General features: G+C 46.0%; 1 protein-coding gene across 2 annotated transcripts in view; it reads right to left on the minus strand.

The window, feature by feature from the left end:
* Nucleotides 1-14,347, minus strand: part of ST14 (ST14 transmembrane serine protease matriptase) — a 64,989-nt gene that overhangs the window by 23,472 nt on the left and 27,170 nt on the right. For both annotated transcript variants that reach the window (XM_023734059.1, XM_023734058.1), the window contains exons 2-8: nt 5,217-5,376; nt 4,736-4,863; nt 4,468-4,538; nt 3,385-3,542; nt 3,148-3,183; nt 2,667-2,907; nt 297-436 (exon numbers count right to left, since the gene is read on the minus strand). In XM_023734059.1, the coding sequence (XP_023589827.1) occupies nt 297-436; nt 2,667-2,907; nt 3,148-3,183; nt 3,385-3,542; nt 4,468-4,538; nt 4,736-4,863; nt 5,217-5,376 (934 nt within the window). The remainder of the gene's footprint in view (nt 1-296; nt 437-2,666; nt 2,908-3,147; nt 3,184-3,384; nt 3,543-4,467; nt 4,539-4,735; nt 4,864-5,216; nt 5,377-14,347) is intronic.

Below are 14,347 nucleotides of genomic sequence, written 5' to 3' on the forward strand. Positions count from 1 at the left end.
CTGCATTCTTCTCATGCTGACCCCACAGGAGAGGCATGTGGCATGCCTGGGTACCTGCACACTTAACAGCAGGCTGTGGAAAGTCAGAGTAGTGGGCTCACTGTTTCAGGGACGGCTCCTGACCCAGGCAGTCGACAAAATGCCTGTTGGCTTAAGGCTCAAGCCTCTGTCGCTGACCTGAGCCAGTTCCCCAGCCGCCAAGGGTTAGCCTGTGCTCCCTGGGCCCAAGTCACCCTCGAAGGCACAAGCCCTCCTCCCTTCCAGCGGACAGTACTGCCCACTCTGCCCTTCCTTACCGCTCATCTTGGTCAGCTGGAAGAACGTGGCCTCAAAGCCGGGGTGTCGCCGCTTAGATTTGGATATCAGCGTGACGAGAAAGACGTTCTGGGACGAGAGGAAGGTCAGGTTGTAGGAGGGAGGGTAGGTGCCACACAGCCTGTAGGGTGGGCAGAGGGAGGCGGGGTTAGGAAAGCAGACAGAGCCTGAGCTGCTCAGAAGCCCCTCTGCTCCCCAAACAGAGGAGCCCTAAGAACACAGCACCACAAAAGGCTGCCTCCCCCAGCCCTCGCCTGTCCCAGCCAACACCTGCCCCAGCCCTCGCCTGCCCTAGCCCTTGCCTGCCCCAGCCCTCGCCTGTCCCCGCCAATGCCTGCCCCAGCCCTCGCCTGTCCCCTCCAACGCCTGCCCCAGCCCTCGCCTGTCCCCGCCAACGCCTGCCCCAGCCCTCGCCTGCCCTAGCCCTCGCCTGCCCTAGCCCTCGCCTGTCCCCAATGCCTGTCCCCGCCAATGCCTGCCCCAGCCCTCGCCTGCCCCAGCCCTCGCCTGTCCCCGCCAACGCCTGCCCCAGCCCTCGCCTGTCCCCGCCAATGCCTGCCCCAGCCCTCGCCTGTCCCCTCCAACGCCTGCCCCAGCCCCTGCCTGTCCCCGCCAACGCCTGCCCCAGCCCTCGCATGTCCCCACCAACGCCTGCCCCAGCCCTCGCCTGCCCCAGCCCTTGCCTGCCCCAGCCCTTGCCTGCCCCAGCCCTCGCCTGTCCTGGGCGCCTCCCCTCTAACGTGGGAGCTTCAGCAGCTCCGGGGCTGGTGCTCTGCACTCCCCAAATGCAAAACGGCATCGCTGTACTTCCTCAATCCCAAGATCTTTCCACATTTTAATGTTTCTGGAATCAGGATGTGCCTGACAACTGATGTCAAAATGCAGCTGCCAGCCACCAGCAGATGGCAGAGCTGTGGGGGCTGTCCTTGCCGTCGGTGCACAGGTGAGCCTGGTCACCTGTCAGAGGTGTTCGTTCATCCAGTTGTACTTCTGCTTGTAAGCCATGCAGCTGAATTTTAATTAAATTTGGATTTCTGAGTATAGTTAAAATGTGTTAAACGTTCCAGCCACAAAAGATGAGGGTGGGGTTAAAAAGACCCTCAGATAAGTCCCTTCCCACACAAGCAATCAAGGATGTAAGGATTTAGTTATAAGACTGTTTATCTTGAAAATGGCAAAACCTTAGACACATTAATCGCCTAACAATAGAGGATGCATTAAACTATGGGCTGAATAATATCAATAGTAACCGTAGTAACAGCAACACAACTAACACTGATTAAGAGCATGCCAGGCACTGTTCTTAATGCTTCTGTATTTATTTACTCATGTCAACCTACCTCTGAGGTAGATACTATTATCCCCATTTTATAGATAAGGAAACTGAGGCATAGAGAGGTTAGCTAACTTGCTCAGGTTTACAGAGTTCGTAAGTGGCAGAGGAGGGTCTCCAACTCAGGCCTTCGGGCCCCAGAGCCCACACTCTCAGTGACGACACCGCCTGCCTCTAACCAACGCAACCTCACGTAGCTATTAAAACGATGGTTACAAACAGGCCTACTGATCTGGAAAAATCATCATGATACACCTTGTTTAAAAAAGCAGGTCGAAAAACTAAACGTATAGTATACTTCTATTTTTAAATACACATATTCACCAAAAATATAACCTATGGTGATTTCTAGATAGTGAGATTACTAGTGGTTTTGGTCTTTTTGCTCATCTTTTTTCTCCTTTTGTACAATTAATAAATAAGTTGGAGAGCAGGAAAGAAATCGCCACATCTCTGGTGCTTCGGAGCAGTCCCTGCTGCTAAGCTGTGGTGACTGATAGTTCTCTCTTTTGCTTGGGGTCTGAACTTTAACCAATTATTAATCATGAAACATGAAACACCTTCCCGCCTCATTTCCACGCAGGGCAGGAGATGGCTCTGGCCCACTGAGTCAGGGGCCCGGCAGGCAGGCCCTCTGAGAGGCCGGCTGTGCACTGAGGTGAGCACCCACCCCACAGCAAGGCCTCTTCTTGTGTACAAGCAGAGACGCCCGCTGAGCCTTCCTCATGAGCCTCCCTCATCCTGGCAAAGGCTGAGAAATCCCCTCTGAGATGCTCATCTGGAAGGCGTGTTGAAGATCACCCCACACCTATTCCGTGCTGCCTGGAAGCTGTGCGGTGGTCTCAGCAGTGAGTCATTACCTGTACCCTCATCTGCATCACAGCGCAGCAGTGATGGGGGGAGTCATGCTGTGCCTGCACTGCGCAAACGTGAAGTGGAATCCCGGTATTTCCTACGCTGCACTCCACTCGGGGTGCCTGGCCCCACCAGGAGGACCCTCCTCCCCCCTCACACTCACCGGACCACAGCATGGGGCTCTATGGGGCTCAGGCTGTCGTAGACTGTAACCACGGCACTGCCCCGCTGATCACAAGCCGCAAGATCAAAGCTGCGGAAGGTGAGGCTCAGCACCGAGTTGGCATCTCCCCGCAGGGCCCACTGACAGTGGGCGTGCGCGGGGTAGGGGCTATCAGGGAAGCCGGGCGTGGCGAAGCGCATCCACTCCCCACCGCGGGCGTGCAGGGCGAAGTTGCAGCTGTCTGTGCGGGAGACAGGGCGGATGGGGGCGTCGAGCCGAGCTCCGAGACCCAGGGGGTGCCCTCCCAGCTTCCCTGGGGACAGCTCTAGCTGGACGCGGAAGATGACAGGGCTTTCAAAGGGGTCTGGAAGAGGCGGAGGGATGCGGCGACCATCACCGCTGGGATTTCTGGGCCCCTTATGACCACATCCTCTGCCTCCCTCCGGTCAGCCAGAGGCGGAGAAGGAAGGCATGTACTTACTGTCCCGGGTCTTCAGCGCTGTTCTGGGGTCAGTGGCTGAAGAACAGAGGAAGCACAAAGTATTTACTGATGCTGTCCTTCCCTATTTCTGCTTCCCTACTGCCCCACGGGGAGGTGCCCAGATCAGCGCCTGGACTCCGCGAGTGCTGCAGGTGGTCAGGACCCCAACCCACTGCACTGAAGGCTGGCCCCCTCCCTGCCACACGCTCCTCACTGCTGCCCCCCTCCCCAACTCACGGTAGGCCACCACAGAAGTCAGCACAGTGGAGTGGTGAGCCCGTGCACGGGGCGGCAGAATGACCACGCGCTCCTCTGCCATGGTGCGCTCCGCCTCCTCCACCAGGTGCTTCGGGAAGCTGAATTCCGACCAGTAGTAGGCGATGACGCTGCCCTCGCTGGAGAGAGGAGGGCCTGTGTCACTGGGCTCTGGGCACACCCCTTCCCCCACGCCCCTACTGACTGCCAGGGGCAGACTGGGCAGCTCAGGCCATTCTCACACAGGCTCAAGGGACCGCCTTCCAGCAGAGTCCCCGCCCCCAGGCAAAGTCCCCACGCCCAAGGCAGTCCCTGTCCCCCAGATTCTCTTTTATTCCCACTGACTTTTGGATTTCCTAAGCAGGAGATCTCGCCTCGTCACCCTGGGCTCCACCAGTCTCAGCCCTGCCCCCAAGCAGACACATTCTGGGGCCAGTTCAGGCTCAGGATTGGAGTTTGGGCTCTAACACTAGCTGGCGTACACCGCCTACCACCTTCCTTTGCCTCCTGGTCTGAGAAAGGGGATGACAACGCCACCTGCCACACGGCATTCATCAGGATTAAGGTAAATGAGCAAGATAAAAAGTACTCTGGAAAACCAGAAAGCCCTACACGAATGAGTTATTAATACATAAGCCAAAACAGCGAAACCGTGAGGCCTCACGGAAGCCTTCTGGAGCACCTCAACTCCCCCAAACTCGAATTTGTAAAAATCAATAAGGACGACCCCAGCTGAGCGCAGCTTCTGTGGCAGGCCCTGTGCACTGCACGTCACCTGCATTTGCCGCCCCCTGCATTCTAGAAACGTCACTATTGTTACCCCAACTGAAGGGACAAAAGAGCTCAGTGAGCTAAGTAACTCACTCAAGGAGGGCCTGGACCCCGGGTTTGTTTAAGCCAGGGCCTCAGAGCTTCACCACTTGCAGATTACAGGACATCTGCTCCCTGCCAGCCCCCACCCCAATACTACAGCAACCTGATCCTATTCCTGGTCAGGCCAGAGACAATCCCATGGCTCCCCTTCTGTTTCCATTCTCCAGGCACAGCCTTCCCCGCAGCACCCACCTGAAGGCAGTCACCGCTGACTCCTTGTGGTAGGGGCCCAGGGCCGGGATTCCACTGTATAACAGCTTCAGCTGAGGGTGGAGAGGAGGCTCACAGCAGGCCAAGTCAGGCCAGTAATCCTTCCCTCCCCCTCCATGCCCATGCCCCTCCCCCTCTCACATCACACCCCCCAGGGACCTGGGAGGAAAGATGAAAAGAAACCAGGTGTCCTTCTACTGCAAGGGGTGGGGTACCAGAGCAAGAGACAGGGCCCAGCCATCAGACTCACCGCTTCCTTCACCCTGTTGGCCAGGTATGCGAACTCTGTGGAGTTGGAGTTCTCGTAGGCATCCACGAAGTTCTCGTTTTTGATCCTCAGGTGGCCATTGAAGACCTTCGGGATGCGCTCATTCCGGTCTGGGCAGACCAGGGAAGGAGAGCAGTGGGACCACACGCTCCTCCTCCTCCCCCCGTGTCTCCAAATCTCCCTCCCAGATGGAGTGAATGCCAGGAGGTGACAAGCGGACTCATGAACCTACTGGCCAACTCCTCCACCCATCACCCTCTCCTTACAGCTTCAAAGAGCCAGGAGAGACGGAGCCTTAAAATCTCCTCTTTACCCCACCCCAAAACTCTACCCCTCAACTAACACACACACACTCCCTCACTCTCTCGTTCATATAACATCCAGTCAGGAGGGGGTGGGTCTGGGGCATATCCGATGAAGAAGCAGATCCCTCCCCAGAGCCAACGCCCCCAGCCTTACTCACGCTGGAAGTGCCACACAAGGACACCAACCACGAGAGAAAGCAGAAAGAAGCCAATGACCACGGCCGCCAGCACCACCCAGCATCTCCGGCCCTGCTTCTCCACCTTCTTTGCATTGTTGACTGGCAGGAACTCCACACCTTCCTCAAAGCCATTCAGGTTCTGAGCAGAGAAATACACGGCAACTTGGAACCTCGCTCTCTCACCTCAACAGCCTCCCCAGCCCAACTCAGAAAAGAATAGTCACATTTTTTGAAGTCCAGCTTGGAGAAAAAGGCAAGGACTTGGATGAGAAGAGTGGTTAGTCCTCGGCTATATGGAACGCTCTGCCCAAAGAGATGTGAGCCCAGTTCATCCTACCGGAGGAGAACTAGGAAGGAGACCTGCCATCCAGGCATCCCACTGTCGGGGCAGCACCAGGCGTGTAATGTGTAAGATTGGTTAATTTAAATAAAAACTAAATGACGTTTCCTGAAAAAGTCAGACAGAGAATTACACTATGACCCAAGCAATTCCAATCCTAGCTACATAGCCTTGAAAGCTGGGACTCAAAGAGGCATGGGTACATCAATGTGCATCGCAGTACTGTTGACAATTGCCAAAAGGTGAAAATAACCCAAGTATCCATCAACAGATGAATGCATAAACCAAATGTGGTATAAACAATGGAATATTATTCAGCCACAAAGAGAAATGAAGTCCTGACACATGCCATGACATGAATGAACCTTGAAAACATGCTGAGTGAAATAAGCCAGACACAAAAGGACAAAGACTGTATGATCCCACTTATATGAACTCTCTGGACTAGGCAAATGTTTAGAGACCAAAGTTTATAGTGCGTACCAGGGGCTGAGGGAAGGAGGAAAGAGAGACTCATTGCTTAAGGACCACTGAATTCCTGGTAATGGTGATGGAAAAATTTAGAAACAAGTATAAAAGAGTTTTCCCATTCCTGCCACATTTGGGCACTTATATCTCTAATGTTCGCTTCCCTGTTGGTCACAGTTGTCACTTTATCTAATATCACGCACACAAACACACTTCAGACGCAACCACTTTAAAGTGTTCTCGAGCTGTTTCTTCTGGAATTTGTCTTCCAAATAATGTCAGTACCAGTCTCTTGATTCATCAATTTAAAATATAATCAACTGAAAACAACTCCATTTACAACAGCATAAACAGAATAAAATATATAGGAATAAATTTACCCAGGGATGTGAAAGACTTATACAATGAAAAGTATAAAACACTGCAGAAGAAGACTAAGGAAGACCTAAATAGATGGAAAGATATTCTATGCTCAAGGAATGGAAGACTTAATACCGTCAAGAGGTCAATACTACCCAAAGCGATCTACAGATACACACTCCTGATCAAAATTCCAACAACATTCTTTATAGAGATGGAAAAACTAATCGTCAATTCTATATGGAAAGACACGGTGCAATTAATTACTTTTGTGTGTGGCCTTTCTAGCCATTGTCTTAAGACTCCCACCCAGGTGACTGGATGGGGCAGTGCAAATAAGGTAATTGTGGCCTACAGAGGGGATTGGTCAGTTGCCTTAAAATAGAGCCAATTCCAGAGCAGAGAGGAGAGCCCACCACCACCAAAGAAGGAAAGACCCGCAGCAGAGACCCACAGCAGAGACCTGCAGGAGACGGCACACTGGGTTTCCCGGCCGATGGAGTGAGAAAGCTGAGTGCCTCTGGGCAGAGACTGAGGGCCAGGGAGAGGTTTACGCTGACCCACGGGTTTGGGACTCGCCAGCCTCCACAACCACATGAGCCATTTCCTTTATATGGTTCGTGAGTTCTGTGAGACGTTGCAGGGAATTAGGGAACCCAAAGACAGGAGGGAGAGTACTGAGGCGAGAGGGAGTAGTTGATGTTAGAGATGATGGAGTGGTACTGCAGCTTGGAAAAGTTACACATTTGGGACATCTTTAATCTCCGCCTCATAGGAACCAGCTTTGAGCTGATCCTTATAAAAGAAATTGTTCGTTTAAAAGACACAACCAAAAAAACAAACTCACTGTCGACGAGTTGATTCTAACTTAAAGCAAGAATAGAATTGCCCTAAAGGGTTTCCAAGGCTGTAATCTTTACCAAAGCAGACTGCCACATCTTTCTCCTTTGAAGTGGTGGCCGGTGGGTTCAAACTGCTGACCTTTCAGCTAGCAGCGAAGCACTTAACCACTGCGCCACTAGGGCTCCTTATGGAAAGACAAGAGACTCCAAACAGCCAAATCAATTATGAAGAAGAACAAAGCAGGAGGCTTCATACTCCCATCTTCAAAACATATTACATAGCCACAGTAATCAAAACAGCCTAGTATTGGTTTAATGGTGGACACTTAGACCAATGGAACAGAATTGAAAACTCAGAAATAAATCCAAAACATCTACTGTCTATTGATTTTTGACATGGGAGCTAAATCTGTTGAATGGGGAAGAAACAAGTCTCTTCAACAAATTATGTTGGCAAAACTAGATTTCCACATGCAGAGAAATGAAGCAAGAACCGTGCTTCATGCCATTTACAAAAACTAACTCAAAATGGATCAAGGACCTAAACGTGAAGTCTAAAACCATAAAGTTCTTTGAAGAAAATACAGGAGCAAAGCTATGGGACCTAATTTTTTTCAGTGATAGATTATCAAACACAATCAATGCACAAGCAGCAGAAAACAAAATATATAACTGAGACCTCATAAAAACAAATACTGTGTTCATCAAAAGACTTTATCAAGAGTAAAAAGACAACCTATAAACTGGAAAAAAATCTTTGGGAACAATATAACCTATAAAGAAAACAAAGCAGTTGCGGTCGAGTCGATTCCAACTCATAGCTACCCTATAGGACAGAGTAGAACTGCACGATAGTGTTTCTAAGGAGCAGCCGGTGGATTTGAAGTGCCGACCTTTTGGTTGGCAGCAAAATGCTTAACTACTGTGCAACCAGGGCCCCATATAACCAATAGGGGCCTAATATCTAAAATATATATAAAACTTCTACAACTTAACAACAAAAAGACATAACCCAATCAAAAATGAGCAAAGGACATGAACAGACACTTCATCAAAGAGAGTATTCAAATGGCCAACAAACATGAAAAGATGCTCAGCATCATTAGCCATCAGAGGAATGCAAATCAAAACTACAATGAACTACCATCTCACTTCCACTGGGATGGCTACCATTTAAAAAAAAACGAAAAATAACAAATGGTGGTGAGGATGTGGGGAAATTGGAACCCTTATCCATTGCTGGTTGGCATGCAAAATAGTATAGCCCTTGAGGAAAACAGTGTGGCAGTTCCTCAAAAAAACTAAAAATAGAACTACCATATGATCTAGCAATTCCACTCCTAGGTATATACCCTAGGGATCTAACAGAAGTGACATGAACAGACATATGCACACCTGTGTTCACTGCAGCACTATTCACAACAGCAAAAAGATGGAAACAAGCTAAGCGCCCATCAATAGATGAATGTTGTTGTTGTTGTTAGGTGCTGTCGAGTTGGTTCCCACTCATAGTGACCCGATGCACCACAGAGCAAAACATTGCCCGGTCCTCTGCCATGCTCACAATTTAACAATTGAGCCCATTGTTGTAGCCACTGTGTCAATCCATTTTGCTGAGGGTCTTCCTCTTTTTCACTGACCCCGTACTTTACCAAGCATGATGTCCTTCTCCAGGGACTGATCCTCCCTGACAGCACGTCCAAAGTATGGAAGACATAGTCTTGCCATCCTTGCTTCTAAGGAGCATTCTGGTTGTACTTCTTCCAAGACAGATTTGTTCGTTCTTTTGGCAGTCCATGGTATAGACAATATTCTTCACCAACGCCACAATTCAAAGGCATCAATCCTTCTTTGGTCTTCCTTATTCATTGTCCAGTTTTCACATGCATATGAGGTGATTGAAAACGTCATGGCTTGGGTCAGGCACACCTTAGTTTTCAAGGTGACATCTCTGCTTTTCAACACTTTAAAGAGGTCTTTTGCAGCAGATTTGCCCAATGCAATGCGTCTTTTGATTTCTTGACCGCTGCTTCCGTGGGTGTTGATTGTGGATTCAAGTAAAATGAAATCCTTGACAATTTCAATCTTTTCTCCATTTATCATGATGTTGCTTACTGGTCCAGTTGTGAGGACTTTTGTTTTCTTTATGTTGAGGTGTAATCCATACTGAAGGCTGTGGTCTTTGACCTTCATCAATAAGTGCTTCAAGTCCTCCTCACTTTCAGCAAGCAAGGTTGTGTTATCTGCATACTGCACGTTGTTAATGAGTCCTCCTCCCATCCTGATGCCCCATTCTTCTTTATATAGTCCATCTTCTGGATTATTTGCTCAGCATACAGACTGAATAGGTATGGTGAAAGGATGCAACCCTGATACACACCTTTCCTGACTTTAAACCACTCAGTATCCCTTGTTCTGCCCGAACAACTGCCTCTTGATCTATGTACAGGTTCCTCATGATCACAATTAAGTGTTCTGAAATTCCCATTCTTCGAAATGTTATCCATAATTTGTTATGATCCACACAGTCAAATGCCTTTGCGTAGTCAATAAAACACAGGTAAACATCTTTCTGGTATTCTCTGCTTTCAGCCTGGATCCATCTGACATCCGCAGTGATATCCCTACTTCCACGTCCTCTTCTAAATCAGGTCTGAATTTCTGGCATCCCCTGTCGACCTACTGCTGCAGCCACTTTTGAATGATCTTCAGCAAAATTTTACTTGTGTGTGATGTTGTTCGATAATTTCCGTTTTCGGTTGGATCACCTTTACTGGGAATAGGCATAAATAAGGATCTCTTCCAGTCGGTTGGCAGGTAGCTGTCTTCCAAAAAGCTGTCTTCCAAATTTCTTGGCATAGATGAGTGGGTGCCTCCAGTGCTGCATCCATTTGTTGAAACATCTCAATTGATATATCCCGCCAATTCCCGGAGATTTGTTTTTTGCCAATGCCTTGAGTGCAGCTTGGACTTCCTCCTTCGGTACCATCAGTTCCTGATTATATGCCACCTCTTGAAACGGCTGAACCTCGACCAATTCTTTTTGGTATAATGACTCTGTATTCCTTCCATCTTCTTTTGATGCTTCCTGCGTCATTAAATATTTTCCCCCTAGAACCTTTCACTATTGTAACTCGAGGCTTGAATTTTTTGAATAGATGAATGGTTAGGCAAAATGTGGTACATACATACAATGTAATACTACTCAGCTATAAAGAAAAATGAGTTCCTGAAACATCTTGCAACATGGATGAACCTCGAAGTCATTATGCTGAGTGAAATAAGTCACTCGCAAAAAAGACAAATATCGTATGATCTCACTTTTATGAAATGACAATAGGTAAATATTAAATATGTGACTTCCTATTATGATAATATGCATTTTAATGTCCTTCCTTCCATTTCTTTCCCCCATTCTCCTAATAGGTATTTTCATTTACTTAGGTTTCTTTTTAACATATACCCAAGTCCTTCTGTACAATCTAAGAGCTCTGTAATATTCTTCTCAATCTTCCACAAATTAAATCTGTCAAATTACCTATTATTTCATTTTCTTCCTGGGGGCCTCCCTTCTACAGCCCTCTCTGTCCTTCCACCTAGTTCTTACCTGGGCCTTCTCCTTCATCACCCTGGGAATTTCCTTCATCTCCTTCTTCCGTTACAACCCCTAATTCCTGGATTACACATCTTCATCTCTCTTGACTTACTTCAATATGGTGGAACATACACTTCAGTAACTTCTTAAGAGGTAACTTTTTTCAGACTTTGTATGTTTCTAAAACTATCTCAATTCTGCATTCACATTTGTTGCCAGTTTGGCTGTGTATGGAATTATATAAATTTAAAATAATTTTCACTTAGAATTGTGAAGGCTCCATTGTCTTTTAGCTTCTAATTTTTCTTTTGATAAATAGAATAATATTACAAATCCATGTCTTTTATTTATGACTTTTTCTTTCGCTAGAGCTTTGAGGGTGTGCCTTGAATTTGAGTATTTAAAATTTATTACGCTGGGCTTTCTGTCCTTTCAATCTGGAAACTCACATCTTTTAGTCTGAGATATTTTCTTGTATTATTTCTTACATTACGTTCTCCCTTTCATTTTGTTCTATCTTTCCGCAATCCCTATTATATTGATCCTCTACTTTTCTTGAGCCCATTGTTGCAGCTACTGTGTCAATCCATCTCGAAGACCCTCAACAAGATGGACTGACACAGTGGTTGCAACAATAGGCTCAAGCATAACATTAATTGTGAGGATGGCACAGGACCAGGCAGTGTTTCATTCTGTTGTACATGAGATAGCTGTGAGTCAGAACCAACTCGACGGCACTTTACAACAACTTCTCTTACTCTTTTTCTGCTACTATCCATCTCACTGTTTTAACATTTCTATTGAGTTTTTCATTTCTGCTATCAAACTTTTAATTTCAAATAATTCTTTCTTGTTCTCTGAATTTTCCTTTTTTATGGCATCTTGTATTTGCTTCAGGAATGCAAAATCTTCTCATCTTTATGTTTCTATTGAGCATCTTTTCTGTTTTTGACTTTCTCTTCCATGTTGAAGACCTTTCTCAAATGCCTGAGGATCTTTGGTTATTCATTCATATTTAGGAATAAAGGCTATTTGACAGCTCAGTGCACATGACTTACCACAAGTGGTTTTACTGTAGGGCACAATTATGTGGCTAACCACATTGTTTTTAACTCCTAAATGTCAAGCTATGTAGACTTTTCTATGGGGTGGTTTAATTCCTCCAGGGAATAATCTTCCAATTTCCTGCCTAGAGCAACTTAAACTCAACCACTATTATTTATGAACACATGACAGTAGAGATTGTTGACTCATTCCCCCTCTTTTCACCCTCACTCCAGCCCTCCTCTGGGCCTTGTGTCCCAAGACTATCTGATTTGATTTCTCCAGACTACTCTTCCCAACCCTTATGTAAGACTGGAAGGTTGTGGTCTTTTTGTGTGGGATGGAGGTGGGAATCTGGGTACTTCTAACAATGCCCTTCACTGACTCATCTCTATCTTCCATAATACTTGGGCCCAACTTCTGAGCCTGGCAGAAAATGTTATCAAAGAAATAATGAAACAATATTTCCAAGAGCTGAAGAGAGGCACATTATTTTCAAATTCAAAGGGTCCCCCAAATGGTGAGAAAGAGAAATGAGAAAGAAGCACACGTAACCAAATATATCATGATGAAATTTCAGAATACCAAGGATAAAGACTAGATCGTCTACAACACTATCTGCCTTTCTTCTCTCTCTCTCTCTCTCTAATTTTACATTTCTTTTTCTTTTGGTTCTACTCCAGGAATTTTTTTTTACTTGCTCTTGCAAATCTTCTATTGAATTTTAAAAACAGCTTTACTGACGTATAACTGACAAAATAAACGGCACATATTTAAAGTATACAATTTGATAATTTAAAGTATACAATTTGGTAGGTTTTAGTATATGTATAAACCCATGAAACCATCACCACAATCAAGATAATGAACATATCTATCATCTTCAAAAATTTTCTCCTGACTCTTTATAATCCTTTTTTCTTGTCCCTCCCTGACCCCCCTTCCTGTTCCCAGGCAACCACTGATTTGCTTTCTGTCCCTAAAAATTAGTTTGCTTTTTCTAAAACTTTATAGAAATGGAATCATTAGTATGTACTTTTTCCTGCTTGGCTTGTTTTACTCAGCACAATGATTTTGAAATTCATCCACAATATTCCATGTATCAATAGTGTATTCCTTTCTATTGCTGAGTAGTACGTTCATGTATGATTATACAACAATTTGTTTACCTGTTCACATCTGCTGATGGACATGTGGGTTGTTTTCAGATTTTAGCTATAGCAAATAAAGCTGCAATGAAGATTCCTGTGTGAGTCTTTGTATGGGCATATCCTTTCATTTCTTTTGGGTAAATAGGAGTGGAATAGCAAGGTTGGATAGTAAGTATATGTTTAACTTTTTAAGAAATTGCCAAACTGTTTTCAAAGTGGTTGTACCATTTTACATGCCCACCAGCAGTTAATAAGAACTCCAGTTGTTCTGTATCCTCTCCAACACTTTATATGGTAAGCTTTAAATTTTAGCAGTTCTAATAGAGGAGTAGTAGTATCTCATGTGATTGTAACTTGCTCTCCCCTAATGACTAATGATGTTGAGCATCATTCTACCCTTTGGCCCCTAAAAATTCACGTCCTTGCCACATGTAAAACAAATTCAGCCCATCATATCAGTCAAAATCTCAGCAGGCTTTTTTGTAGAAATTGACAAGGTAATTCCAAAATTCATATGGAAATGCAAAGAAACTAGAATAGTCAAAATAATGTGAAAAAGAACAAAGTTGGAGAATTAACTTTGCCTGGTTTTAAGACTTACTAATCTATACCATTTATTTATTTATTTTTCCTTGGGAAAAGTCTGAACCTTTTATTTATTTTATTGTGCTTTAGGTGAAGGTTTACAGAGCAAATTAGTTTCTCATTAAACAATTAATACACATATTGTTTTGTGACACTGGTTGCCAACCCCGCAACATGTCAACATTCTTTCCTTCTCAACCTTGGGTTCCCCATTACCATTTGTCCAGCTTCTTGTCCCCTCCTGCCTTCTCGTCCTTGCCCCTGGGCTGGTGTGCCCATTTAGTCTTGTATACATGGTTGAGCTACATGTATTATTGTTTACTTTATGGGCTTGTCTAATCTATGGCTGAAGGGTGAACAGCAGGAGTGACCTCAGTACTGAGTTAAAAGGGTGTCTGGGGGCCATACTCTCGGGGTGAATTCAATCTCTTCTTGACTCTTTCTTAAGATACCAACTAGTTTTCAACTAGTTTTCTTTTTTTAGGTTCTCTTCAATACTTTGCCTTTGCCTTTCTCTTTCAGGCTGTAGGTTTTCTTTAAATGTCCGACAGTCCTTGATTGTCTAACCACATTTAAGAATGAAAAAACAAGTTTTCAGCTGGTACCAAGGCCTCCACCGGACTGAGTCCAATACAGCAAGATGGTGCCCGGCTACCACCACTGACTGCTCTGACCAGGATCACAACAGAGGGTTCTGGACAGAGCTGGAGAAGGATGTAGAACAA

The sequence above is a fragment of the Trichechus manatus genome, unplaced genomic scaffold (genome assembly GCF_000243295.1).
Source record: "Trichechus manatus latirostris isolate Lorelei unplaced genomic scaffold, TriManLat1.0 scaffold00064, whole genome shotgun sequence".
In the NCBI taxonomy this organism is placed as follows: Eukaryota; Metazoa; Chordata; class Mammalia; order Sirenia; family Trichechidae; genus Trichechus; species Trichechus manatus.